The 27410-nt window shown below is 41.2% G+C and overlaps 1 protein-coding gene across 4 annotated transcripts in view; it reads right to left on the bottom strand.

The window, feature by feature from the left end:
* Positions 1–27410, bottom strand: part of ADGRE3 (adhesion G protein-coupled receptor E3) — a 42439-nt gene that overhangs the window by 8560 nt on the left and 6469 nt on the right. The window contains exons 2-12 of one of the 4 annotated variants that reach the window (XM_033135213.1): positions 26355–26464; positions 23049–23204; positions 16838–16875; positions 11304–11382; positions 9029–9151; positions 6727–6911; positions 3275–3442; positions 1439–1636; positions 948–1183; positions 397–463; positions 82–173 (exon numbers count right to left, since the gene is read on the bottom strand). In XM_033135213.1, coding sequence (XP_032991104.1) covers positions 82–173; positions 397–463; positions 948–1183; positions 1439–1636; positions 3275–3442; positions 6727–6911; positions 9029–9151; positions 11304–11379 — 1145 coding nt within the window. In that variant the 5' untranslated portion in view covers positions 11380–11382; positions 16838–16875; positions 23049–23204; positions 26355–26464. Of the gene's footprint in view, positions 1–81; positions 174–392; positions 464–947; positions 1184–1438; positions 1637–3274; positions 3443–6726; positions 6912–9028; positions 9152–11303; positions 11488–12515; positions 12810–16837; positions 16876–23048; positions 23205–26354; positions 26465–27410 lie in introns of those variants that run through there. The other 3 variants (XM_033135210.1, XM_033135211.1, XM_033135212.1) reach the window with 3 other exon arrangements.

The following is a 27410-nucleotide window of genomic DNA, read 5'->3' as shown; positions in this document are numbered from 1 at the left end:
TACTCCCTGGACCCTGATGTGTGTGGTTCTGTATGAGGGACAAGAAGAGGGTGAGCAGAAATACCATTTGCTCCATCTTACTTCGTATTCTGGATGGTTGACACATCACTATTGATCGAGGAGAGTTTCCTTTTCAAAATCCAAAGGACCAAGAGAAAAAATATTAAATTCACCTGCAGGAATGACACAGACCAGGCAAAATGCAGATTAAAATAATGTACCATGTCCATTATAAATTGCTTACAACTCCTACTTTCCTGCACATGGGATTGACTTGGTGGCAGGTGGAAAAATCAAACCATACAATAGAGAAAATGCATGCCCCTTGTAGTATCTTGCTCCCAGTACTTCTGGGGCTTCTTCCATCAGGAACACTAGAGCCACATACTCACTCACACAGATAATGGCACAGACAGGGCCAAGGAAACCCCAGATGAATCCTTGTTTCAGGTGGAGCCAGCAGCTGGAAACAACGGGAAAAAGGATACAAAGAGAGGTCAGACAAAGCACAAAAAATGAACATGAAATGACACCTTTTCCTAGTAAAGAGCTTTTCCAACATCTCCTGAAGATGTCAGCTTATGGCAATGAAGGCTTTGATTGTTTACTACATTACACATTTTAAAGCACAGTCCTGTTGAATTTTCACACCAGTGTTGTGAGTGTGAGACAATGGGGACAATCGTTATCCCCATTTTACTAATGAGGGGACTGAGACTTGAAAACTCTAAATTATGGGAGGAATAAAGCTGGTACCTAACCACAAAACTCCCTCCTTCCAGAACCTTCCATGCTCATACCACCATCTTTCCCCACTTCACGGGGAAAAGTTAGAGCTGTTACACTCAAGGGAAAATTAGAGTGCATTTGCTGTGGATATCTCAATCACCATCATTAACACTGCCTCCCCGCAACTGCCCATGGCACAGGATGAGAGTCAAGCTCACCGATCAGGTGTCCCATAAAGGTGAGGCCCGAACGCTGCGGAAATGGCCACGATCACAGCCGGGACTCCGTAGCCCACAGGGAACATCAACTTCTTCATGAACCTGCTCACACTGGAGTAGTTGACCACCGTCAGGTGGCGTGCAGTGAGGAAGAGGTGCAGGCCCTCCAGCAGCATCCAGGTGAAGGACGCCAGGTAGAGGTAGTGTAAGGCACCCGCGATGATGGCGCACAGCACCTGGGGGAGGAGTGAGAGTCACCAGGGGGCGTCAGGGGGCGTGGCCCCAGGACCGCTCCTGCACCTTGCCATTGGGGAGAACTCGGATGTGTATGAAGGAGTTGTTACAAGAGGGTTTGTCTGCTCGTTGCCTCACTCGGTGTGAAAGTGGCGACTCATCGCGCTAACCTTCCCGCAACCCAAGGCCATTTTATGAAGGTGTCGATGCAGTATCCCCTGGGCAGGACAGAGGGTCCTTTGGGACAGTGTCAGTACCTTGGGCTCAGTTCTGTCGATGGCCGTGAGGAAGAGCAGGTGGGCCAGGAAGAGGCAGAGCGAGAGCTGCAGGTGGAGCGAGGTGCTGGTGTTCTGGATGGCTTTGCACAGCAGGAAGGTGAGAGCCGCCAGGAGGAGGCACAGCAGAGACAGGCTCAGCCCCACGTAGGTGATCACAACCAGGGCGGGATCCTCCTCCTGGGACCCAGCGAAGAGAGATCACAGTCACACTTTCCTGCGCTGGGATTATGGTTTTCCCCTCTCTGGAACAAGGTATCCCAAACAGGCCAGGCATAAAGCCGGATGATAGAGTGTGAGAAGTATGTGTCAGACTAAGTCTTTCTTTTCAGCTTTATTGAGGTATACCTAACATACAAAATGATACACATATTGAGTGCATACATTTTGATGAGTTTGGAGATAGGCATATACTCTGCTCTACAAAGTCACTCTGAAACCCATTATATCAGAGGCTCCACCATCCTTTAGCTGTACCATCTGGAGTATGTTGCTTCCTCATCGTTGTGGAAGGTCCCACATGGAATTGTCTATGCTTCATCCCAGAAAGGTAGCATTGCTTTTAACAGCTCCCAATAGGAAACAATCTAGATACCTATTAACTGTAGAATGGATAAGTAAGTTGTAGTATAGTCATGCAAGAAAATATTATACATCAATGAAAATGAATGAACTAAGGCTATGCCCAACTCATAGATGAATTTCATAAATGTAATGATGAATGAAAGAAGTATTTTAAGCTTTTAAACCAATTTTAGCTTCCCCACTGCTCTGTGTAATAGGAGAGGTTAGAAATTTCCACCAAATGTTCTGGGGGTACCACCTTCATCCCTGAGAAGAGGAGAGGGATGCAGGACTTCCCGTGTGCTATCACCCAGCCTATGTCATCAGTAAGTCCTCTGACCCCATGTCTAGGATATGTGTCCAATCACCTCCTCTATTGCTGCCACCTGAATCCCGGCCATCATCATCTCTCTGTGTAAGTCCACTCTTGATCATTATCCACTTTTGACCTGGGAGCCAGAGGGATCTTCTAATGACAAATATGCAGCATTCCCAATGGAAATCCTCTATTGCCTTCCCATTGCAATTTGAATGAAATCTAAATTCCTGACCATGGCATTTGAGGTCTAGCACATTTCTCCCAGTTTCATCTCTCCAACCTTGTCTCCTTCCAACTCCCTCTCATTCACTCTGCCCCAGCCACGCTTCCTTTTTAAACACACCAAATTTTTTCTCTCTTCAGGGTCTTTACACAAACATGTATCTCTTCTTTGGATGCTGTTTCTGAGACCCTTTCCTTCTAACTTTTTCGTTCAAATAATGTAAAATTCACCATTTTACTGTGTACAGTTCAGTGTCATTTAGTACATTCACTATGTTGTGAAACCATCACCTCTATCTAGTTCCAGAATATTTCCAATAGTCCAAAAGGAGACTCCATTCCCATTAAACAGTTACCCCCATTTCCTCCTCCCCCCAGCCCCTGAAACCACCAATTTACTTTCTGTTTCTATGGATTTGCCTGTTCTGAACATTTCATATAAGTGGAATCAGACACTATGTGGCCTTTTGTGTCTGGCTTCTCTTACTCAGCATCGTGTTTTCAAGGTTCATCCACATTATAGCACTACTGACTCTTAATATTCAGGCTTCAGCTTGAATATTTAATCCTCTTCTGACCGCTTTATCTGAAGACGCATGCCTCTGCAGTTACTCCAACCTCTTGCTCATTTTCCTTTTCTTTATAGCACATATCACCACCTACTAGGGCCTCAAAAATTACTAGCTGGAGGAATTAAATGTTTTTCATCATACCTGGCTGGTGAAGGCCACAAGGACAGCGAAAGTGGACAGGTGGGTACATTTGCACGTGGTGTGACTCTTGTTTACTTGTATCAAGAAACAGCCATCCCTGGACCAGTGGCCACCCTCCTCCGTGCTTTTCCAGAAGACACAAAAGACATTTTTGCTCAGGGGCTTCACCTGAAAATAGAATGGGCTCATTGTGTTCTCCTCAGACGGTAAAACTCTCAGAGTGTCACTATGCCGAGGTGGCGAACGAGGAGAACCATGCTTAGAAGTGACCGGTGATTCTATTTGAAGTGAACAGGATGACCGCCAGGACACATGCCCCACAGACCCAGATCTATTGGGATTTCACAAAACAGAAAATAAGGTCCTCTCTCTCTGTGGGAGCCAGACTTATACAACATGTCATTGGTTTTATGACGTTGTCCCTTACTGTGGGAGTCAGACAAAAAAAAAAAAAAGTGTAAGACTCACATCAAGTTTTCTCCCAAATACTCTCTAAGACAAATTTCCCTGGTCCCTTCACGCCAGTTCTGTCCCTGCCAACACAATAATTGCTCATGTGATGAGAGGGGTATTATAGGAAAACAACATCACCAGGAGAGAGAGAATCAAATTAGCCTTCAACCCCTTCTCTTTGTGCCAGGGCTTCTAGAAGCACACTTCATAGGGCCAAGGAGACAAGTCAGATGCTTTCCTGTTTGGGGTCTGCATGCCTTTGATAAGCCACTGGTCCATTCCCAGAGTTCTTGCTCCACTCCTGCTGCTCTATGTTATACATAAAATATTCTAAACCTAGATTTTATGTATCAGATAGAGAAGACCTACATTTCCCCACCTTTTCCCTTTAACTCTTACTTTCTTAAATTTTAAATTAATTTAAATTAAATTAAATTTTCAGCTTTATTGAGATACAATTGACACAGGACATTGTGTAAGTTTAAAGTGTACAGTGCAATGATTGATACATGTATACTCGTATATTGTGAAGTGATTACCGTAAGTTTAGTTAACATCCACTATTTCACAGTTACAATTTTTATTTTGTGGTGAGAACTTTTAAAATCTACTCTCTTAGCAACTTTCAAATATACAGTACAGTAACTGTGAACTAGAGTCCCCATGCTGTATGTTAGATCCCCCAGAACTTCTTCTTTTTATAACGAGAAGTTTGTACCCTTTGATCACCTTCACCTAATTCTCTCACCCTTGACCCCTGGCAACCACCAATTGTTCTCTGTTTCTATGAGTTTGGCTTTTTTAGAGTCCACATATGAGTGGAAGCATATAGTATTTGTCTTTCTCTGTCTGACTTAAGTCACTTAGCATCATACCCTCAAAGTCCCTGTTGTCACAAAAGGTAGGACTTCCTCCAACTCAACTCTTATTTTCTTAACAGAGCTGAAAGGGAAGAGCGCAAATTAATTTTATCATATCTATGTCTTGCTATTGTCCTTCCTGCCTTTAAGATCTTGGGCAGAGAATAAGAAAAGGCAATGGATTAAGTGAAAGTTTTGTTCTGATTGAGTTCTGTAGTCTTAATAATTAATACCAGGCTTCTGTGAAGAAATGAGTATTATGTCTCAGGTCAAATTTCATAGATGTAAATATGAACTAAATAAGCAACCAAAATAATTCTGTGCACTAGAATTATGCTGCCCACGAGAAACAGCGTGTGAGTCACTTTTGTAATTTGAAATTTTCTACTAGCCGTATTAAAAAAGGTAAAGTGGGCTGGCCGGGTGGCTCAGGCGGTTAGAGCTCCATGCTCCTAACTCCGAAGGCTGCCGGTTCGATTCCCACATGGGCCAGTGGGCTCTCAACCACAAGTTTGCCCGTTCAATTACTTGAGTCCCACAAGGGATGGTGGGCAGCGCCCCCTGCAACTAAGATTGAACACAGCACCTTGAGCTGAGCTGCCGCTGAGCTCCTGAATGACTCAGTTGGTTGGAGCATATCCTCTCAACCACAAGGTTGCTGGTTCGACTCCCGCAAGGGGTGGTGAGCTGTGCCCCCTGCAACTAGTTGGACCTGGAGCTGAGCATGCGCCCTCCACAACTAAGATTGAAAGGACAACAACTTGACTTGGAAAAAAAAAAAGTCCTGTAAGTACACACTGTTCCCCAATAAAGTCTTGTTCCCCTTCCCCAATAAAATCTTGAAAAACAAAACAAAGACAACTATTAAAAAAAGGTAAAGAAACAGGTCAAATTAATTTTAATGAAATTAATTTTAATGATATATTTCATTTAATTCATTATATTCAAAATAGTATTTTTTAACATGTCAATATAAACCAATATATGTAATCAATATAAAAATTATTAAGGAGATATTTTACATGCTTTTTTCTTATTAAGTTTTTGAAATACGGAAATACTAAGTCTTCAAAATACTTAGTCTTTGGAATCTCAATCCAGATCCACCACATTTTATTTTAAATAATCAATTATTTCAGGAACAAAAAATGGGAATTTTGTTCAAGATTGTTGTGGAATGTTGGGAAAAAGGGTTAACATTGCAAAGCAAACTGCAAACTGTTACCTTTCTGTGATTTAAAAAAATTTCTTCTGAGGTCTCTATTATTTCTCCTAAGTTCCCCTTTTTCACACTGTCCTGATCTCTTCTCTCTCTCAGCTCTACTTCTCCATCACCGGTCCACCACTTCCTTTCTTCTCTAGAGCAGTTTTTCTTGCTCTTGGCATCTCTGATGTGCATACCCTATCAACCATGCCTTGGAGAACTAGTGTCTCAATACCCAAAAAACAGGAATAAATGGATTCAACATAGAGCTCATCTTAGCAACCTTTAGTCTCCAGGATGACACCATGCTCAGCGATCAGGAGTTAGCAAGCTAGGCTACCCCATCACCCAGTGGGACTCACCATCCCTCACTGTGTTCACTTCTTTTTATCTCTTTCTTCCTTAGCCTGTCCTCCCTCCTTATTTTTTATTTCTGCACCCAGTCATCACGATCCATTTCTTTGATCTTCCTTTCATAGGAGAATCTGTGCCACTTGGGACTAGAGGCATTATTAAGATAAATATTGACGAGCCATAATGGCAAAAGAAGGAAAAGTGAAAAGGTGATTGATTACTCACCACTTTCCTCCTTTCATCTGCTACTCCTCTCCCTGCTCTCCCCCATCTAGACTCTGATAAATAGAAACAGTTTCTGTTATGAGCTAACTATTCATTAGCGGGGTGTGGGGAGAGAATAAAGAACCAAGGTTTAGGATAGTCTGGATGATCAAGGCTCAAAACAAAATTTCTGTCTTCATGGACAATCATCAATATAATGAGGCACCCACCATACTTTAAATGCTTAATAGTTACAGGTAGCTCCTGGGTACCATATGGGGAGCACAGGTACAGAACCACTGACTGGGTATGCTCTGCAAATTGTTTGGTCTACCATCATGAAACCTAAGCAAGTTCAAATTGCAGCTTTGACCCACCTTCACTTGCTGAAAACTCAGAATCACAGAGTCGGAGAGAGACGTGTTCCTTCTGTGTCCAATAGCTGCGCTCACTACCTGGGAGTTCAGGTAAAGTCGATCTTTCTCTTTCATCTCATCAAAAAAAGTTGCATTTATGATGTTTCCAAGAGAAGAGTATGAAATAAAGGCAACTGCACTGGGACCTGAGACAACAGAAAAATAAAGTGCCAGCACCATTCCTTCTGCCACCTTTCCTGCCCCACACCTGTCACACGTCCATGATCGCCACACCTAGGTGTGCCTAGGAAGTTCACTCTTCCTCCCACGCTCTTCCCCCCAGAATCCTCATCCTCAGGACCCAGCTCAGGGCCAGCCTCTTGCTCAGGAAGTCTTCCCCAGCTCCTCAGGCAGCTTAGGATGCTTCTTTCTCTGAACAAATGCAGCCCCTGCCATGCTGATGTGAATTCAACAGTCCACTCATTATTTCACATGGATTGAATTCTGTTTTCCCAACAAGCACTAAATTTCTTGTGTAATTATGCAGGGGACTTCATTTTGAAACCACAGGGCCCCCAGCACAGTGCCAAACATTTTTTGAAAATCTCCTAAAAATATTTAACTTACATTTCAAGCACTCAGAAAAGTATAACTGACATCTACACCCAGATTTAACATGTGTTATCGTTTTGCCATATTGGCTTCAGAATTATTTTTTAAAGACGTAAAATGTTTTAGATACAGCTAAGCTCCCACTATTTCATTTTCTTTTTTCCTTCTCCAGAAATAACCATGGACTTGATGTGGAAGTGTAGCCTTTCCATGAATACGTTTGTAATTTTACCACATATGTAGGTTTCCATAGCAACAGATAGTCTTGTTTTCTGTATTTAAAAATTCGCATAAATGATGTCACACCTTGGGTATCCTTTTGCAACTTTCTTTTGTCACTCCAGTTAATATTGTAAAGCTTTAGTCATACCAATACACGTATATTTGGTTTATTTATCTCAGTTACTGTGGAGTGTCACATTATTTGATATGCCACAGTTTATTTGTTGTAAAAACAAACGATAACATTTTGATGAGAAAAAGAAAAAAAGGAAATAAAATCCATATAATATTCCATCGCTTAGAGATATTCACAGTTGGAGTTCTGGAGTTTTTCTAGGCGTGTGTATGTATGTATCTAAATAGACATGCATGTTCAAGATAGCCAGTGGAGAGCTGAGCATTGGGAATTATCTGCTTCTATAGAAGTGCTGCATCTTTATGTTGATTTTCTATTGCCAAGCAAAAGCTTTGTTTCACAGCTCTGTAAGCATAGAAGATAACATGTAGAAAACTGATAGTAGCACAAATAGTGTTTTTCGTAGACACAAATACATTTTGTCTGGTAGATATGCAGTTGATTTCTGCCCTATGGAAAATATAAGCCCAAACATTACATTGTATTCCCTATAGGGTTTTTGCATTTGTTAGCATTTGATTTCGCATTTGTGACTGTTCTATATATGAATATGTTCATGTGTGTATATCTGTTCAAATTGCCTTTGGACTTGTCTTATTTTATTGGTTCCTTCATTAATTAACGAGTTGAATATGGTCTTTTGACATGATTCATTTACATTTGCCTGAGAGTCATTATTTACCTTTTTGAAATGACATATATGTGCAGATATAGATACACACATGTGCACACATATGTGCATACCCACATATATTCACACACACACATTCACATATAGGAGGGTTGAAATACGTTGAAATTTTCAGGACTTTCCCCTTCTCACAGTCTGGGTTAGACTTTGTGTTTGTAGCCCGGAACTTTTTTTGTATTGAATAGGGTAAATCTTGGGGGATGAGAAGAACTGGAAAACCCAAGAGAGCTTAAGCTGATTTACATAAGAAAGGATTTACCCTTAGAAGAAAATGATATGAAAGGTGGGAGGAGGGGCAAAGAAGAGGTTGCTTCCTGGAGATCACCTCCCAAATAAAATCAATCCTTACACTTGAATTCCTTACCAGGAATGCTTCTGGGTGAACCGAAACGGAGACAGAGACAGAACAGCCCTCAAATTGCAAAGAAGTCTCTTCCATGCTGAAGAATGGAAAGCCTTCATTTTGGGAAGATGTTTCTTTTTTTTTTTTTTGTTTTTTTTTGTTTTTGTTTTTTGTTTTTTACAGAAAAGAGTCAAATGACACAATCTTAGGTTATTAACAAAACCATCAGGGAGGAACCTATTGGGACATTTCCTCATGACTCACACAGTGACACTGCTATGTGTGTCTTAGGGATTCTAAATGCAGCCACCCCATGTACCTTGTGTATTTCCCTGGATGACATCATTGCAGTGAATGTCCATTGCGTTCATTTGGACGTTCAAGGTGAAACTCCTCTCTCTTTCCTTGGAGCAATTGTCTGTAACAACTCGAGTTTCTACAGCTGGTAAGAAAAGCACCGGGCAAGCTTACCGTTATTATAAGCTTTAAAAATGTGCACAGCAACAAAAACAGGCCACAGATATCTAGGAGGTGCCAGGCACTGGGCTAAGAGCTTTATACGTTGTCATCTTATGACAGCCTCATATAACCCCATGAGGGACCGGTACTCAGATGAGGAAACTGAAGTTCACAAATTAGGTGAGACTCTAACTCTTGAAACCAAGTTCTTAACTAACATTCTCTAACACATCCGTTTCTAGAAATTTATTCTCAGAACAGTCGAGGTCGAGAGGACATAGACCTGTAAGACAGTTCATAGCAGCACAGATCCAGGATGGTGAAAAATAGGAAATGACCTAAATGTTCAACAAGAAGGAAATGATTAAGTAATTGGTGGCTTATCGCTATAATGGGGAATAAAGATAAAGTCATGGAAGAATTGCAATGAAGAGACAAACTCATAGAAATATTTAGCTTAAAAAGAAGATTGGCTGTGAGTTGGAAATTGTTGAAGCTAAGTGATGGCTGTAGCAGGGTTTTTATTACATCTCCTTTTGTATCTGTTTAAAAAGGTACAGAAGGCAAATAACAAAATAACAAAGAATGATACTATTATAAATAGATAGGAATATAAAAAAATAATACTATTTAAATAAAATTTTATAATAAGAGAGAATGGAAACTACAATAATCAAAATTATAGCAATTACTAGCCCTACTTCTAAGTGCATTATTTGTACTATAATATTATTATCCTGTTTTATAGACCAGGAGGCTGAAGCCCACTGACGTAAGGGCCCTGGTTACCGATCAATTAGAAACTGGTCAAATCAGGAAAGATGAGTTACTTGTAACACGGAAATAGTTTAATTTAGCACGAAAGTGTCCAGATCTACTTTCCGAAGATGGTTAGGCACTAGATTTTATCTTTCAAATTTATTTTCATTCTTATTATTTCTACAGAGCATAAAGTATTTTCTCAGACAAGTTGGTAAAACAGAAATGGCTAGTTAGACATACACCAATTCTTTGATATCCCTGAGCCAAATAAAAGTGCAATAAACATTTCTGGAGGCCAATATAGTGAAATGTGTCTTAAGTCTAAAATGTTTTCTTCCCCTTGACCTAACGACTCCTCTTTTATGAATTTATCCTAAGAAAATACCAAACAAATATGCACAGATAAATTTTTAGTGGTCTTTATCACAGGATTGTTTGGCAAAACGCCACATTTCCCAGAATAAGGAAATAAATAAATTATGGCACACCCATACAACGCAACTTTAAAAGACTAAAGACAGTGTAGGTAATGATGCTTTATACATGCTTACATGGAAAGATGTTAGTGAGGTAATGAGTGGAAAAGCAGGTTGTGCAACCGTATCCACAACACACACAACAAATACGTGTATCTGTATCAAACAGGTACCTATATGGGTATAAGGTTGGAAGACTGGGTTGTGGGCAGATTTGGCTGGTCTAATTTAGTTTTGTTCATGTGTTTTTTTCTAATTAAAAAACAATACTTGGGTTTTGCTTTGGTATTTTATTTCTAAAAATAAAAACCGTGTATATTTAAGGTGTACAATATGATTTGACACACATCTACATGGTGAAATGATGACCACAGTTAAAGCGAATTAACATATGTCACTTGGTTATATAACAAATATGTGTGACAAGTGTAATAAAAGGATTTTTATCTTTAACACTTGTAGTGAGAAGTTTCTTCGACATGTGCAATTAGGTTATATAGGCACCAGATTAATAAAATACTTTTGAGCCAAAATCTGAGACCCAGAATTGGAAATCACTGACAATATATGTATTTTTTATAGTTTCAGGAAGGTGTAATTGATGTCCAAGAAACTGCACACATTAAAGTATACAATTTGATGAGTTTTATTGGTGTATACGCCTGTAATACCCCCACCACAATCAAGGTGGTGAACATTTCTATCACCCCCAAGTTCCCCAGATTTTCTTATGCCCCTCTTTTACCCCTTCCACCCTCCTTTCCCTACAGATTAGTTTGCATTTTCTATAAATGGACTCATACAGGGAGTATACTTATTTATTTTTCTGATTGCTTAATCCAGACCCCAGCTAGTAAGCAGCCCCCCCATATGCATCAGGCCTTATCATCTTCTTACCCATAGTACTATGTTGAATTTTCTGGATTTCTTGATCTGGAGCTTTCAAGGCAATTTCTAGAACATTCGATTCCATAGTCTGGAGAATAGATGTGGCCTTAGATGCGACTTTATTTTTCTCTCCTGTTCCCCACAGAGTTGTGTTAGTGAGAAGTGACTCAAAATCCTCAACAACCTGTTGTAGCTTTGAAGATATAAATAATAATAATTAAAAAAATCTAGCCTGATAGGTCCCACAACCCCGAGAGATAGTAGAAAGCACGAGAAAGCAGGTTCTGGAGCCAGAGGACCCAGTGAAAATCTTGACATCACCATTTACTGGCTCTGTGACCTTCGGAAAGCAACTCAATCACTCCGTGCCTCAGTTTCCCCACCTTAGAATGGGGACAGTAAGATTACCCCATGGAGTTTTTGGCAAGATTAAATGAGTTAAGAGTTGCTATGTGTCTGTGCCTGGTAAATACCAGATAGAGGTTAGTTATTATGAACCTCTTTTACTCACAGGGAAGTGGTAAGTTTGCTAGAAATAGACCAGTGACTGTCAACCAGGGGTGACTTTGACCGCCCAGGGGACATTTCGTAATGTCTGGAGACATTTATGATTATCACCACTGAAGGGTGCTCCTGGGATCCAGTGGGTGGAGGCCAGAGATGCTACTCCACACGCTGTAATGCACGGTACAGCCCCCACAGCAAAGAACGACTAAAGGCTCGACTGTTATAACATCATACAAAGAGAAACTCTGAGGTAGACTGTAGCGCAGAAGACACTCTCATTGGCTTTTTTAAATCAAGAAATTTTCTACGAAGGATAGCAAAGAGATGGACCAGTGGCTGGAGAAGAATGAGAGCCAAGGTGAAGCTTTCAAAATGGAAAACTGCAGTGAGTTGAAAGACTGCTTTTGTGCCGATGCCCACATGCTTGTCCTCGGGCCAGCGGCGTCAGTATTCCCTGGGAGCCTGGTAGGGATGCAGACTCCTGCTGTACTAAATCCACACCTGCCCTTTAACAAGCTCCCCAGGGGATCCAGGGGGCTATTAGACAGCAAGTCCCATCAGGACGCAGACTTTGTCTTGTTCACAGCTGTTTCCCAGCACCTAGAACAGTCCTTGGTGAACAGTAGGCGCTCAGTAAGTATCCAGGGACTGAATGAATGCTCTTAAGAGGAACATGCTAGCAGGTCAAAGAGTTACAAGCAGAGTGATACTTACAAAGGGCTGGAGGAAAGTTCAGAACTCGGGGCTCACATACACCTCCTTAATGTTCTGCTCTTTCAGGTTGAGTCTTCATGGAAACTCTGAGCTGGGTGTGCTAGTTCAGGAACAGCCTGCATCGCCCGCCCGATATAGAAAATCTCTCTCTCTGTCCTCTAAATGACAGCTGAAGTCTTCTTGATTTAAACCCATTTGTACAGAGTAGGTGCTGAAGTACTGGCCTTCAGAATTGCTGTTGTGGGGTCGGACCCAGTGCGAGGCCTTTATACCTATCTTTTTCCAGAAATGCATTTTTTTCTTTTTTTTTTTTTACTGAGGTGAAATTCACACAGCATAAAAATCACCCTTTTAAAGTGTGCAGTTCAGCAGCAATTTAGTACATTCACGATGATGTGCAACCACCACCTTTATCTAGTTCTAAAACATTTTCATCACCCCAGTAAAAAGCTCATTAAGCAGTCACTCTCCATCCTCCCTTCCCAGTCCCTGACAGCCACCAATCTGCTTTCCATCTCTATGGATTTGCCTATTCTGGACATTTCATATCAATGAAACCATATACTATGTGACTTCTGTGTTTGGCTTCTTTCACTTAACAATGTCTTCAAGGTTCATCCACATTGTGACACGTATTAGAACTTCATTCCTTTTTATGGCTGAATAATACTCAACTGTATAGATGGACTGCATTCTGTTTACCCATCATCTGTTGATGGCCACTTGGGTTGTTCACACCTTTTGGTGACTGTGAATAATGCTGCTGTGAACATGCGTGTACAAGTATTTATTTGAGTCCATCCTTTCAGTTCTCATGGGTATATTTCTGGAAGTGGAGTTGCTGGGTCATATGGTAACTCTATGTTTAACTTTTTGAGGAACCTGGCAATGACATTTTATAACGAAATGTTCCAGTTGATTACATGATTATGTATTTATTACTTCAATGAATATTCGCTGAACTCCCAATGTGGGCTTGGTTTTATTCTTGCCTTTAAGAAGCTCACAGTCTAGGGGAGTGACAACATGTCTTGTAAATGTTGTCTGTTGGACATAACGTGGATAACATGGATGGGATGTGTACTGTGGACCAATCACTGTGCTAAGTACGCCACATGTATTATCTCACCTACTCTTCCTATCCATCCAAGGAGCTAGGTGCCATTATTACCTTCATTTTACATTTTACAGATGTGTACATCAAATCTTGGAGAGTATGATGGTTAGTTTTATGTGTCAACTTGACTGGGCCATGAAGTGCACAGACGTTTGGTCAAGCATCATTCTGGGTGTTTCTAGATTAAATTAACGTTTGAATGGGTAGACTGAGTAAAGCAGATTGCCTTCCCTCATGGGGGTGGGTCTCATCCAGTCAGTTGGGGGCCTGAATAGAACAAAACATCTAAGTAAGAGAGACTTTCCTCCTGCCTGACTGCCCAAATGTCTTGAGCTGGGACATTGGCTTTTTATCTTCAGACTCGAACTGAAACATCAGCTCTTTCTGTGTCTCAAGCCTGCAGAACTTCTGCTCTCCTGGTTCTCGGGCCCCTGGAACCAAGCCACCAGCTCTTCTGGGTCTCCAGTTTGTCAACTGCATATCTTGGGATCTTGTCAGCCTACATAATCACATGAGCCAGTTCCTTATAATAAATCTCTATATATCTAGATCTCCTATTGGTTCTGTTTCTCTGGAGAACTCTAACACACAGAAGGTGTGTCCTTTGCCCATGTCACTTGCCACTGTGGTGCTAGGATTTGAACCCCTGTCTACACTTCTAATCTCCGCATCCTCCCATCATCAGAACATGGGGGAAGGGATGTTAACACAGGTGGAGGTTGTTTAGGGAGGCCATCCAGGAGGACATGACAACTGAATTGAATCTTGAGGAAAGAAGAGTGGAAGGAAGCAAGCTGGATGAGAAACTGGGAAAAGGAATTTCAGGTAGAGAGAACAGCACGTACCTGGAGGCCTGGGGATTGGGAGGGCAAGGTGTGAGCAATCCCTCCGAAGTAGGGCACGGTGAGGTGGGGAGTGGACAGAGGAAGGGATGAGCCCGTGCTGCTTGACTAGACGTCCTCAGCGACATGGATCATTATTTTTGTTAAAATTCAGAGTTGGTGTACAGACACTAGATGATTACTGCCTCACAGACACTTCCTTGGTATCTCTCCTTCTTTTAACTGTCCTGCAATATCCATTTCCCCCTCTTACTTTTAGTAATTGAATGAATTCCTCAACTTTTATCTGGGCCATGCTGTCCAAGTACAGACCATATTGTTCCAATCTCCCTTGCAGCTAGGTGGCCATATGTACAACTTATGGATTGTCATTTTAAGACATATCTCTAAGAAAAGGGAACCCTCGTGCACTGTTGGTGGGATTGTAAATGGGTGCAGCCACCACGGAAAATAGTATGGAGGTTCCTCAAAAAATTAAAAATGGAACTACCATATGCCCCAGCAATCCCACTTCTGGATATTTATCCAAAGAAAACAAAAACACTAATTTGAAAAGATATATGTACCCACCCCTATGTTCACTGCAGCACTATTTACAACAGCCAAGATATGGGAGCAACCCAAGTGTCCATCAATAGATGATTGAATAAAAAAGATGTGGTACATACACACAATGGAATATTGATCAGCCATAAAAAAGAATGAAATCTTGCCATCTACAACAATGTGGATGGACCTAGAGAGTATTATGCTAAGTGAAATAAGTCAGACAGAGAAAGACAAATATCATATGATCTTACTTATATATGGCATCTAGTGAACAAAATAAGTGAACGAACAAAACAGAAACAGACTCATAGATACAGAGAAGAAACTGATGGTTGCCAGAGGGAGGGGGGTCAGGAAGCTGGATGAAAAAGGTGAAGGGATTAAGAAATACCAATTTGCAGTTACAAAACAGTCACGGAGATGTAAAGCACAGCATAGAGAATATAGTCAATAATATGATAATAACTATGTGTGGTGCCAGATGGGTACTACTAGACTTATTGGAATGATCATTTCTTAAGTTATAGAAATGTCTAATCACTATGTCGTACACCTGAAACTAATATAATATTGAATGTCAACAGTAATTGAAAAATTAAAAAAACAGACACGTCTCTAAGGAAATGATCACCTTATCAGCACATCATACTCGTATAGCGAGTAGATGCAGCCCCTCTCTCCACTCCCAGGTTTTCATCCTGCAATACAGACAACTTGCCCTGGACTCCCTCTCCCCTCTCCCTACTGGTAAGAATGCAACACTGCAGCAAGTCAGCTTTGACCATGCCGTTGAGGACAAGATGCCAGGTGATAGTGGAGCAATGTCCAGTGTGGGAAGAACGTGCGTGCCCTTAACAGTCCCATGGAGCGGAATCCCTTCACTAGCCTAAATCGCTCACCTCTGGATTGTTAACTCATGAAATAATAAAGATCTATCTTTTAAAAGCCATTGAATATTTGGGCCTCTTTGTTGCAGCTGCTCAGCATAGCCTAATACAGTCTTGCTTAGTCTGTTTCTTGGTCTGGAATAGATCCTATCTTTAGGGATAGGATCCCATTTTTAGGGGGCAGTAAACACACACACACACACACACACACACACACACACACCCATATATACATGTTCTTTCTTTGTATCTGTCTCTCTCTCTCTCTCTCTCTCTCTCTCTCTCTCTCTCTCTAGTGAGACATATAGTGACATATGAGTATAAGCATAAATGTAGTAATACACAGTTGACCCTTGAACAACACAGTTTGAACTTCATGGGTCCACTTATAGTGGATTTTTTCCCAATGCTATAAATGTATTTTCTCTTCCTTATGATTTTCTTAATAATGTTTTGTTTTTTTTCTAGCTTACTTTATTGTAAGAATACAGTATAGAATACACATAACATACAAAATATGCATTAATCGACTGTTTATGTTATCAGTAAGGCTTCTGGTCAATAGTAGGCAATTAGTAGCGCAGGTTTTGATGAGTCTAAAGTTGTACCTGGATTTTCAACTGCATGGGGGGGTTGGTGTCCCTATGCTGTTCTGGGTCAACCATGATATGTGTATATATCATAGTAATATAGAACATAATATAAATCACACAATGTTATAATGTTATATTATAAACATATATTCTAATTAACACACAGTATATATTAAAATATAATTTATATCATGTATATGATATATAATATATCAATGTATGATATATAATGTGTAGTACACATAAAATATATATTATCCACCATCATTTTCTAATTTGGAGCTTTGTAACTATTTGTTACCTGGCGAGGTTCCAGGACTCAGCTTCCACTCACCTCTTTGTTGCCTTTGGTTGGGCTTGAGGAGGTGATCTCTGTAAAAGACATCATGGGAAGTTACTGTTGGAACCCAGAGTGAAAGGGTGGAGAGGTGGGCAGGTAAGGTGAGGAACTTTGCATTTAGAAAGTCTGAAGGTGTACTCTTTATGTTCATTGACAAGCTTATTTGCTGTTTGAGGGGATCAGCATCCAAGTTCCTTGTCATGTTGTAAAGCAGTGTTTTTCAACTGGGGGTGATTTTACCTCCAGGGGACGTTGGCAGTGGCTGGAGCCATTTTTGGTGGTCAGAATTTGGGGCGAGGATGCTATTGGCATCAGGTGGGTGGAAGCCTGGGACGCTGCTCAACTCCCTACAGATGCACAACCACAAAGAATTATTGAACCCCAAATGTCAATATTGCTGTGAGAGAGACATCCTGCCTGGCATAGAGGAGGAAGAAAAGTGTCAGCTCCAAATTCTTTAATTCGCTCTTGGCTAGACATTATAACAGAAATGCCTGAGGAAACAGAAAATTGCCTCAGGTTTTTAAATACAGTCTGGCTGGGAATTAGAACTGGAACGGGAGTGTCCATTTGCTGGTTATCAGCTGTTAATGGGACCTTATGTGTGTTTATTGTGCTCTGTGAGGACAACCATCTCTGTTTTAGAAAGACGAGGAAAGGCCAGCAAATGTTTACGCATCTGTTACCATCAGACTGAGGTTAAATCTATACCTAGTCTGGATCTTGGTTTTCGGCTGAGTCTGTTTGCCAAAAATGATGAAGATCTCTCTTGTAATATTGAGGATTTTGTCTTAAGAGTGAAAGAACTTGGAATATTTCTCAGCCATAAAAAAGAATGAAATCTTGCCATCTGCGACAATATGGATGGACCTGAGGGCATTATGCTAAGTGAAAAAGTCAGACAGAGAAAGATAAACACCATATGATTTCACTTATATGTGGAATCTAAAAAACAAAATAAATGAACAAACAAACCAGAAACAAACTCACAGACACAGAGGACAAACACAGACACTGATGTTTGCTGGATGGGAGGGGGGATAAGGGGTTGGGTGAAAAAGGTGAAAGAATTAAGAAATACAAATTGGCAGTTATAAAATAGTCATGGGGATGTAAAATACAGCATAGGGAATATAGTCAATAATATTGTAATAACTATGTGTGGTGTCAGATGGCTACTAGACTATGGGGTGATCACTTCGTAAGTTATATAAATGTCTAATCACTATATTGTACACCTGAAACTAATATAATATTGTATGGCAACTGTAATTGAAAAATAAATTTAAAAACACAATGCAAGAACTCTAACTCATAACCCTGAGTTCAGAATGTGTCTGCTACTGGAAACCACATTATTTGTAGAAAGCTGTGTTTTTGGCTGAAATCTGCATACAGTTTTTGTAGGACCTACCACCCTTGGCGATAACTAACCCCGGATGGACTCACTCCATGTTCAAGGACTGTGAAGAGCTCTTAAAATTAGGAAAACAACCAAAGACATTTCCCTTCCTTGTAAAATAAGGTGAATTTAACAGGTTAACATCAGAACTCAGGTAGAATCTCGATCTGTTTGTATGTTGTCAACAGAGGTGCCCAATCCCTAGTAAAAGACTAATTCACTTTGGGTTCAATCTATTCAATTCAATTCATTCATTCATTCAACAACTATTTATTGATTGTCTGAGCTAGCGGTGGACTTAGGGCACAGCAATCCCTTCCTACCCACCCTGTTCTCTTTCCTCTCACCTTCCCCTAACATTCAGAGCTCCTGCAGCTCCAAGCCCCCGGTGTGGGCTCCAGCTTGGGAATTGGGGAAATACGAGAACCTGGGCTTCAATCTTGCAGGAGCGCCTCCCATTGGCAGAAAACATACCCTTGATGTTAAGACCTACCTGAACTTTCCCGTGACCTTTCTAGCTGGAGCAGGGGTTTTATCCTTTTTTGTTTTTGTTTTTAGAATCAGATGCAATGCTAGCAAAATTAGCAAGCACTGTCCTAAGTACTCTATATGATAATACCTCAGTTAGTCCTTGCAACAGCCCTGTGAAGTGTATGCCCTGAGAGGATGATGGTTGTCAGCCCCATTTTATGATAGGGTGGAGAAAAGTTAGTATGTGCCCAAGGGCATTTTGCTGGGATTTGGCTCCCAAGTCCCTGCAAAGTGTTCTTAACCAGTCTGCTCTGCTGTCTCTTGAAGATGTGGACATATCCAACAGAAGAGGGCACCATGCCCCCAAATCATCAGTTGCCACTTGCTAAATGCCACCTCATATGCATTATCTCATTTAATCTTTGCAACAACCCCGTGAGTCAGGTTCTGTTGTTACATCATTTAAGCAGATGAGTAAACAGAGGCACAGTGTGGTTAAGGAATTGTCTGCAGCCATGCGGGGGTAAGTGGTAGAGCCCAGATTCAAATCCATATTTGTCTAAGTGCAAAGCTCATGTGGGGACAGAGCCCCAAAAAGCAGTTTCCAGGCTCTCGGCCTCACATAGAAAGGTGCTGGCTCAGGTAGTAAATGGCCATCGACTGCGATCAAATGGCCATCAGCTGTGGCTAGTTGGCCGTCAGCTGTAACCAGTGAGCCATTAGCCATGAATATAACTGCCGTGACTAGGCTAGCAGAAAAAGGGGGGAACTAGCAAGAAGATGGTGGCTGAGTCTGCAAGCGGCACAGTGAGTTGATAATTGTGTCGCTCCTGGTTCCTGTGTCTCCAACCCAGCTGCCAGTGAGAGTATAGTGGTATGACTCCCCTACCTATGGCTCCGTGGGTGTTCCTTTTTGGCCTCACCATGTCCTGCGTTCTTATGTGGGGAGTGGGACCAGAGACCCCGCATGACACCCCGCACGACAGCTCATATCCCTCCACAACTGCGGAAACGCACACCCAGGACTCAGGATGGGGCACAAGCAATGTCAGTTATCCACAGGCATCCTTGGTGATGCCCGCCTGTGGCCACTGAGTTACCTAAGGACCCTGCTATGGAATAGCTGGGGCTCTGTAATCTAGTGCAGCCTCTGGAGGAGGCATCCCACTTCCCATGGGGTCTTTGCACCTAGAAAGCCCCTTCCCACCATCCTTCTCCTGTTTGGTTTAATCTTTTTAGGGAGTTTGGGTCTCAGGCTCCCCAGATAGTCCTGTTTCCCTTTCGGTATAATTGTCCCTCTTTGTTCTGAGACCCTTGGCTTTGTGGAAGGATCATGGAGTCTTGGATGCCCCTGTTAAAAGGAACCACAGAACTGACCTAGTGCGAATGTTATTGGTGCAAAGTTGGCGTGATAATTGTGATGTGAGGTTTCCTGATCTCCAGCTGCAGGCTTGTGCTGCTCACAGCCTTGAGCTCCTCAGAGGATCTGGGGGTGCTGGTGGTATGCAGTGACCTGTGTCAACCTTCCCCCATCTGCTGTGGGGTCTCCAACCTCATAGCCTTAATGAAGAGGAGCACAAGGGAGCCATCTTCCTGGAGCTTCACTTCCATTGTCCTACCAGCTAAGGAGAAAGGCTCCATTCCAGAGACATGTACTCTTTTCTCCTCCTGGGATCATCTATGAGACTTTACAAGAGAAATTTTCTCATTCCCACCACCAATTCCAGGACTTAATGTTGGGGTAGATGCACCATTCGTGGGATCTGAAAAGAGGGTCATGGCCCACTCTGGAGAATGCCCACCCAGCAGCTATGCTCCTTTTCTTCCTTGCTATCAAAAAACTCATTTTGTTGAGGTGTGTGAAGTTGACACTGCCCCCAATCTCAGCACTGAGCCCTGAGATTGCATTCTGTTATTATAGGAACTTGTTTAGGGTTAGGAATTCGACCCAGGTCTAGCCAAACAGACATAAGGGGAAGTCCATAGGGAGGCTTCTGAGGACAACATTTCTTCCTGGTAAAAAGAGAGAGAAGCTCAGGAGTACCAATCTTCTTCTCTTTGTGAATGAGGATGTGATGTTTGGAGCTGTGGCAGCTATTTTGGAGTCACAAGGGAAAGCAAACACAGGCCAAACCAGAGCTCTGTTATTATTGAGATGTTACATTAACAAAATGAGAAACTATCTACCTCTGGGTTTTTTGTTATATTGGGATTTATTGATTATCCCTCTTGATAAGTCACTTTTAGTCAGGTATAATATTATTTAAAGCCAAAACCATCCTAACAGATACAAGGTTGGTGGTGGTGAGAAGGATGAGAACACTTTGGGACATTCTTCAGCCAGCTTCTCTCATAACATTATCAATTATCTTTTCTCCACCCTCCAACTGGAACCATCAACTCTAAACCCTTGGCTCAGCTATGGACCCAAGGACCAAAAATCTCAACAGTGAAAAGAAAAATTGAGACTCTATATAAGGAAGACTAAAATAGAATAGAACATATTTAAGAATATAGAGGTACAAACTGAGATTCATAGATTTGTTTTTTGAAGAAAGTTTGGAAAGAAGGGAGTGATCCCTCCACTCTCATAAGAACCATCGGCCATATTTAAACAACAAAGGTTGAAATGGACTACCTCTACAGACTCACCAGGCTCTCACCTTAACTTACATTTGTAAGCAAAATCCTTCATATTCTTGGAAACTAGTGGTTGCTGGTCAACTGCCAATTTGTCCTCAGATTCTACCTTTTCCACGCTCTCTTTTGTTTCACAAAGAGTTCCATGTGCCAGGACCTCTTGCTCTGTGGCTTCCTGATAGGTTCAGCCAATGGGAAATACTGGAAGAATATGGAGAGCAGAGGAAGGAAGGAGCCAGGGTACTTCTTTCCCCTTCCGTCTGCTTCTTGTGTGTCTCTAACATAGCCTTTCAAGTTTCAACCTCTCATTAGATGGACCCAACCTGGTGAAACCACTTCCTCCCGTTGTTCTAGGATGACTGCAGATTTCTGCTGTTGTCAATCTCTGGGTTGCCTCCCTATTCTCCTTTTGAATTCTCAGCAATTCCTTCACCAGTACCAATTCTCTCTATAAAATTCCTTATGTTTGAAAGAACATAGTATGGTTTCTGTTTTACAGACTGGATCTTAACTGAGATAGAGGGATAACTTTTTATTATTGTTATTATTATTATTATTACTACTATATCAAAAAGGGAGTGTTTTGTCCCTTTTATGGCTTCCCTGAGACCCACAGTGCAGCAAATGTGGCTAAGGGTGAGGACTTTCAATCCAGGCCGACTCAAGTTAAAAACCTGCTTATTAGCTGGCTGACCTTGGGCACATTACTTAATTTCTGGAGGCCTCAGTTTCTTTATCTGTAATTACAGTGCTTACCTCATCTGATTATTGTAAATGAAATAATGCATGTAAAGCACTTAGTGTAGTACCTGGCACATAGTATAAAAGAAATAACTATTTAGCTATTAGTGTTATTGTTTCTCCACTAATAAGCTTCCTGGAATTCAGCATTAAAGACTCTCTCTCTTAACATTCCACCTGTAGCCAGAACCTCATAGATAGTCTGCTAAGTCCCATGTTTCCTGGGAATAGACTTTCCCCATCTATATAGTTTCTGTGAGACTGGTCATGCTCATACAACATGGTACCTCCCCCTGGACACAGATCCAAGGGTGGACATATGACTCAAACTGGGCCAATTTGTGTATTTCCAAAGACTTTGCAATTAGGTCCAAAGAGAGTCAATTGATCTCTCTTTGGGTGTTTGGATCAACAACAATGGTGAGATTTGGAGCTGTTGGCCATATTTTCTGTCCTGTGGACTAGGAAGCAGAGAAAGTCAGTTTGTAATGAAAGAGAAGACAGGAGTAGACCCAAAGAGTATCAAAGACAGGGGCACCCTGATAGTGTTGAGTCCCCAGTTTCAGTTCGTTCCAAAAGCCCAGCTGTATTTTTGTCCTTGACTTCCAAGACATATCCATACATTCTTATCATAAACTCATCTTTTCTGCTTAAGTTAACCTGAGTGGGTTTCTCCTTCGCAATTCAAGTAATTCTGTCTCATTAACCACTTGGTCACCTCCGGCTCCAAAGTCCACTTGCCTTCTTAACCCCATTATTTCTCTGAACTTCCTTCTTTTCTTTTTTCTCCTCTTTCCATCATCCATTTCCTTCCAGGAAATAGAGACACATCCTGTCCTCACCACACACACACACACACACACACACACACACACACACACACACATCTTTTCTGGTGTTAGACTCAATGAAAAATGAGGAAGGGAGACTGGAAGACAAGAATTTTCTTACTCTGACAAGTGTTCTCATTAGAATTCTTGAATTCTGCATCCCCAGAGAGGAGTTTATATCCAGGGTCACAGCGACAGTAGAAACTTCCTTCAACATTCTGACATTCAGCATTTGCTCCACAATATATACTAATGGGTGGTTTACATTCATCCGTATCTGGAACACAAAGGAAAAATTTGGTCATTCATTCAACAAAGATTTATTGAGCATCTAATATTTGCCAGAGGCTATACCCCTTCTGCCAGGGTCTGTCCTGGTTTTCAAAGACAATCAGTTAAGGTAATGCTTTGCTTTGTTCTTTCCTTTCATCATTGACTTTGGTTGGGTTCTCCAAGAAGCAGACATTGAAACAAGGATTCAAGAGCGAGTATTTTATTTGGGAGGTGATCCCAGAAAACACTGGAAGAGAACTGGTGAAATGAGACAGGGATGGCAGAAAATAAAGCGGATGTTATCAAGCCAGTTTTCACAGTGGACAACTGGGGCTCAATTCCTCTGGAAACCTCTCGGGAGCAGTATAGAGCAAACACTTCAGAGTGACTGCATGCAAAGGGCAAGGAGTCTGGAGTATTTACCCACCAAATCTCATCATCTATTGGTGGAGGAATGCTCCAGGGAGTGTTAACTCCACAGTACTTCCACCTGTCCTGAGAATGGGCTGAGGGGTGCCCAGTAGCCAGAGAAAGTTTCAGGCTCGGCATGCAAATGAATAGCGAATGCTGAGGGCATGTAAATGGAACATTGACCACGTCTGCTGTTATGAACTGAATGTTTGTATCCCATCTCAATTCATATGTTGAAGCTCTAACACCCAGTGTGGCTGTAGTAGGAGATGGGTCCTCCAAGGAGGTAACTGAGATCAAATGTAGTCATAAGAATAGGATCCTGGGGGCGGATGGTTGTCTCAGCTGGTCAGAGCGCGGTGCTCTTAACAACAAGGTTGCCGGTTTGATCCCCACATGGGCCACTGTGAGCTGCGCCCTCCACAACTAGGTTGAAACGATCACTTGACTTGGAGCTGATGGTCCTGAAAAAACACACTTAAATAAATAAAAAAAGTTAAAAAAAAAAAAAGGAAAAAGAGAAAAGGAATGGGGTCCTAATCTGACAGGATTAGTGGCCTTATAAGGAGAGACATGAGCGCTTCCCCCTCCCCATTACCACGTGCATGCAGGAAGGGTATTCCATGTGAAGATAGCAAGAAGGCAACATTTATAAGCCAGGAAGAGAGGCCTCTCCCGAAATTGAATCTACCAGAACCTCGATTATGGGCATCCCGGAATCCAGAACTTAAGTAAATTGCTATTGCTTAAGCCACCCAGTCTGTGGTATTTTGTCATTGCAGTCCGAGCTGACTAATACATCTGCTAAAGTAACTAAATGAGTTAGAAAGTCTTTGTTAAGTCAGTATGTCTCCAGTCACTGTAGCCCCTTTAAAATGATGTCAAGTGGCTCGTGAAAATGTGTGATTGATTTCCCTGCACAGTACAGAAAACATGAAATTTGGGGTTGTCAGTGTGACGTAGTGCCCACTCCATAGCCATTCTCTGCTTGGGAGCCCAGACATGTCAATCTTGTTTCTATTTGTGGTGTAAACCTGACTTTTTTTTTTTTTTTCATAATGCAAGTGCCTGATTTAAGCTTTGATTGCCGAGGCATCTATTTCAAAGAAGCATCCACTTCAAAGAGAGCTATCTCAATAAACACACTGCCAGCCACTGGACTAAATGAAGCACCAGGCCACCTCCCCACACTGAGGCTCCTTTGTTTTAGAGATCTTGGTTGATTTTGATAACTGACCATTTAGACTAATTGTTTGTTTTCTCTTCCTGTGCTTTAAATTTCCACTCTTATGTTTTAAATTCACCAGTAAAGAGTGAGCCTGTGAAACCCATGTGCACTCTCTCCTTCCACCCCTGACCTTGCTGTGTGGCCCCTGGTGTGTTGTGTAATTTCCAGGCGTTGTATGTAATAAACCTGTATCTTTTCAAAATTTCCTAATGGTTATTGCTGAAGAGCATCTTGCAATCATAATATAAACCACAAGGGTTGGTCCAGTTGTGACATTGATTTAGAAAGGGACAATGTCTCACATAGGCCCAGGTGAATGCTCCTCAGGCATTTCGAGCCTATAGCATTACTAGCAATAGAGTGAGAAATGGCATAAAACACCATTTCTCAGGCCAGAAATGGCAATCTTATTCCTATTTCTCAAGTAGTCTCTCAGCCTCCCTTTCAGCTAGGGTAGTCATGTGAGACACCAATAGCCAATGAAAAGTAAGAATGATCTGGGAAAAACCTTACAAAGTGTGAGACAGAAGTTACAATTCACAAAAAAGGAATGAAACTCAAATTGATATTGGAATTCCTATCTGCAACCCTATAAGCTTGAAGACAGCTTATGTGATTACTGGGATATGCATAGATGGATTACTGGGATAAGAGGATTGAACTAAAAAAGGCAAAGAGAATCTACTTGTTAGAGTGAAAGAAATGTGAGATTATGAAATAATTGAGAGCGATATTACTCATGTACCCAATGTAAAGAAAACATGCAAGAAAGTGCTCCAAGCAAACAGCAGATTAACAAGCGTGAAATTAGCAAGTGTAGAAACCTGAACTTGGGGGAAGATGAAGGAAAGAGGAAGCAAGGATGAACGAGGAACCTTGAAGTAAAACTAATATTCATGGAGGAAGTGGGAGGGAAGAGGAGGAATTGAGAGAAGTAAAAGAAGAGCATTTTAAAGATCGCATCTCTAATCGGGGAGGGGAAGTAAGGGTGAAATGGAGCATCTTGATAGTGAAAAGAATGCATCTTCATGGGGGAAATAATTGGTGAGTTTTTCAAATAATAGAGAACATGTGTTTGACGATGAAATTGAGAAAAGAGAAGGTACCCATTAATAGGATAGAAAAGTATAGTAGAACTTCCAAATAAATAAAGGAAAAAAATGAAGCTAACAGCAACTTGATCAAGCAAACACAAATAAGAAACAAGACAAATGAGAAAACACTACTAATATAAAATTAATAAAAAATGCAAAGTAAGATGGAGGGAATAACTATGTCAGCCATTACACCAAATATTAATATAAATGGAAATCCTCTATTAAAACAGCGACAAGCAGATTGGGTGTGGCAGTTTTAAAACATTGGCCTCCAAATTATTTGACACTCTTTCCGTTGTGATATGGGCTTGTTTTCTTATCTCTTTATGTCTGAGCTGGCCTGTGACTGCTTCAGTAAACAGACAATTGCAGAAGTGACACAATGGTACTTAGAGATAAGGTCACAAAGAACACGCACCTCTGCCAGGGTCTCTTGGAAGCCTTGTTCTCTGCAAGTTCCAGGCTGGGGCATTCTCTCTCAGAATTCAGCCATTAACTGAAGCTACATGGAGGGATCCAGTGCAGGGGCTCCAGATGACAATTGCAGATGGTTCCAGTCTTTGAGTCATCCCAGGCCAGGCACTAGACATGTGAGCGAAGGTTCCTCTGGATAATTCCAGCCCTCAGCCATTTGAGTCACCACCAGCCATTTGAGCATTTTGGCTGAGGCCTAAGATAGCATGGGGCAGAGAAGACCCATTTCTGAGGTGCCTTGTCTGAATCCCTGGCCCTCAGATTCCATGAGCCTAATAAAGCGGTTGTTTTGTGCCAATAAGTGTGGGGTTTATCACATAGCAATAGATAACTGGACCACTGGGCTAAAAAAAAGATATTCAGCTATAGGCTTTTTTCAGAAGACTGATAAAGAATGTTAAAAATAAAGGGCATGTGAAGAGCTACTAGGAGAATTAAAACAGAAATAAAACAGAATGGGTAATATTAATATCACGTTCAGTGGAATTTAAGGTTCAAAACTCTAAACAAGGTAAAGTGGGATACTACTCGTAGGTATTGCTACTTAACAGAAAATTATATCCCCGTCATAAATATGCATCCACCAACAACACAGCAGATAAGTACAGGAAGCAAAAACCAGTAGAAATGCAAGAAGCAAGAACAAATGAAAATAGAATTATACTGGGATATTTAATTTAGGTATTTCTCTCTTTTGGAGCATCTTTTGGAGCAAAAATTAACATATGACCTGGTCTTATTTTACTATAATATAAGACTGGGTCTAATATGTAATATAATATAATATAATATAATATAATATAATATAATATAATATAATATAATGTAATATAATGTAGTATAATATAATATAATACAATACTGGGTTTTATATTAATTTTTGCTCCAAAAGACGCATTAGAGCTGATTGTCCAGCTAGGTCTTATTTTCGGGGGAACAGGATAGTAGATAAAAAATAAATAAGGATAGAAAGGAAATGAATATGACAATCAATAAGCAC

Source organism: Rhinolophus ferrumequinum, chromosome 18, assembly GCF_004115265.2.
Source record: "Rhinolophus ferrumequinum isolate MPI-CBG mRhiFer1 chromosome 18, mRhiFer1_v1.p, whole genome shotgun sequence".
In the NCBI taxonomy this organism is placed as follows: domain Eukaryota; kingdom Metazoa; phylum Chordata; class Mammalia; order Chiroptera; family Rhinolophidae; genus Rhinolophus; species Rhinolophus ferrumequinum.
Note: the sequence above shows the minus strand (reverse complement) of the source record. Positions and strands in the feature narration are given on the sequence as shown.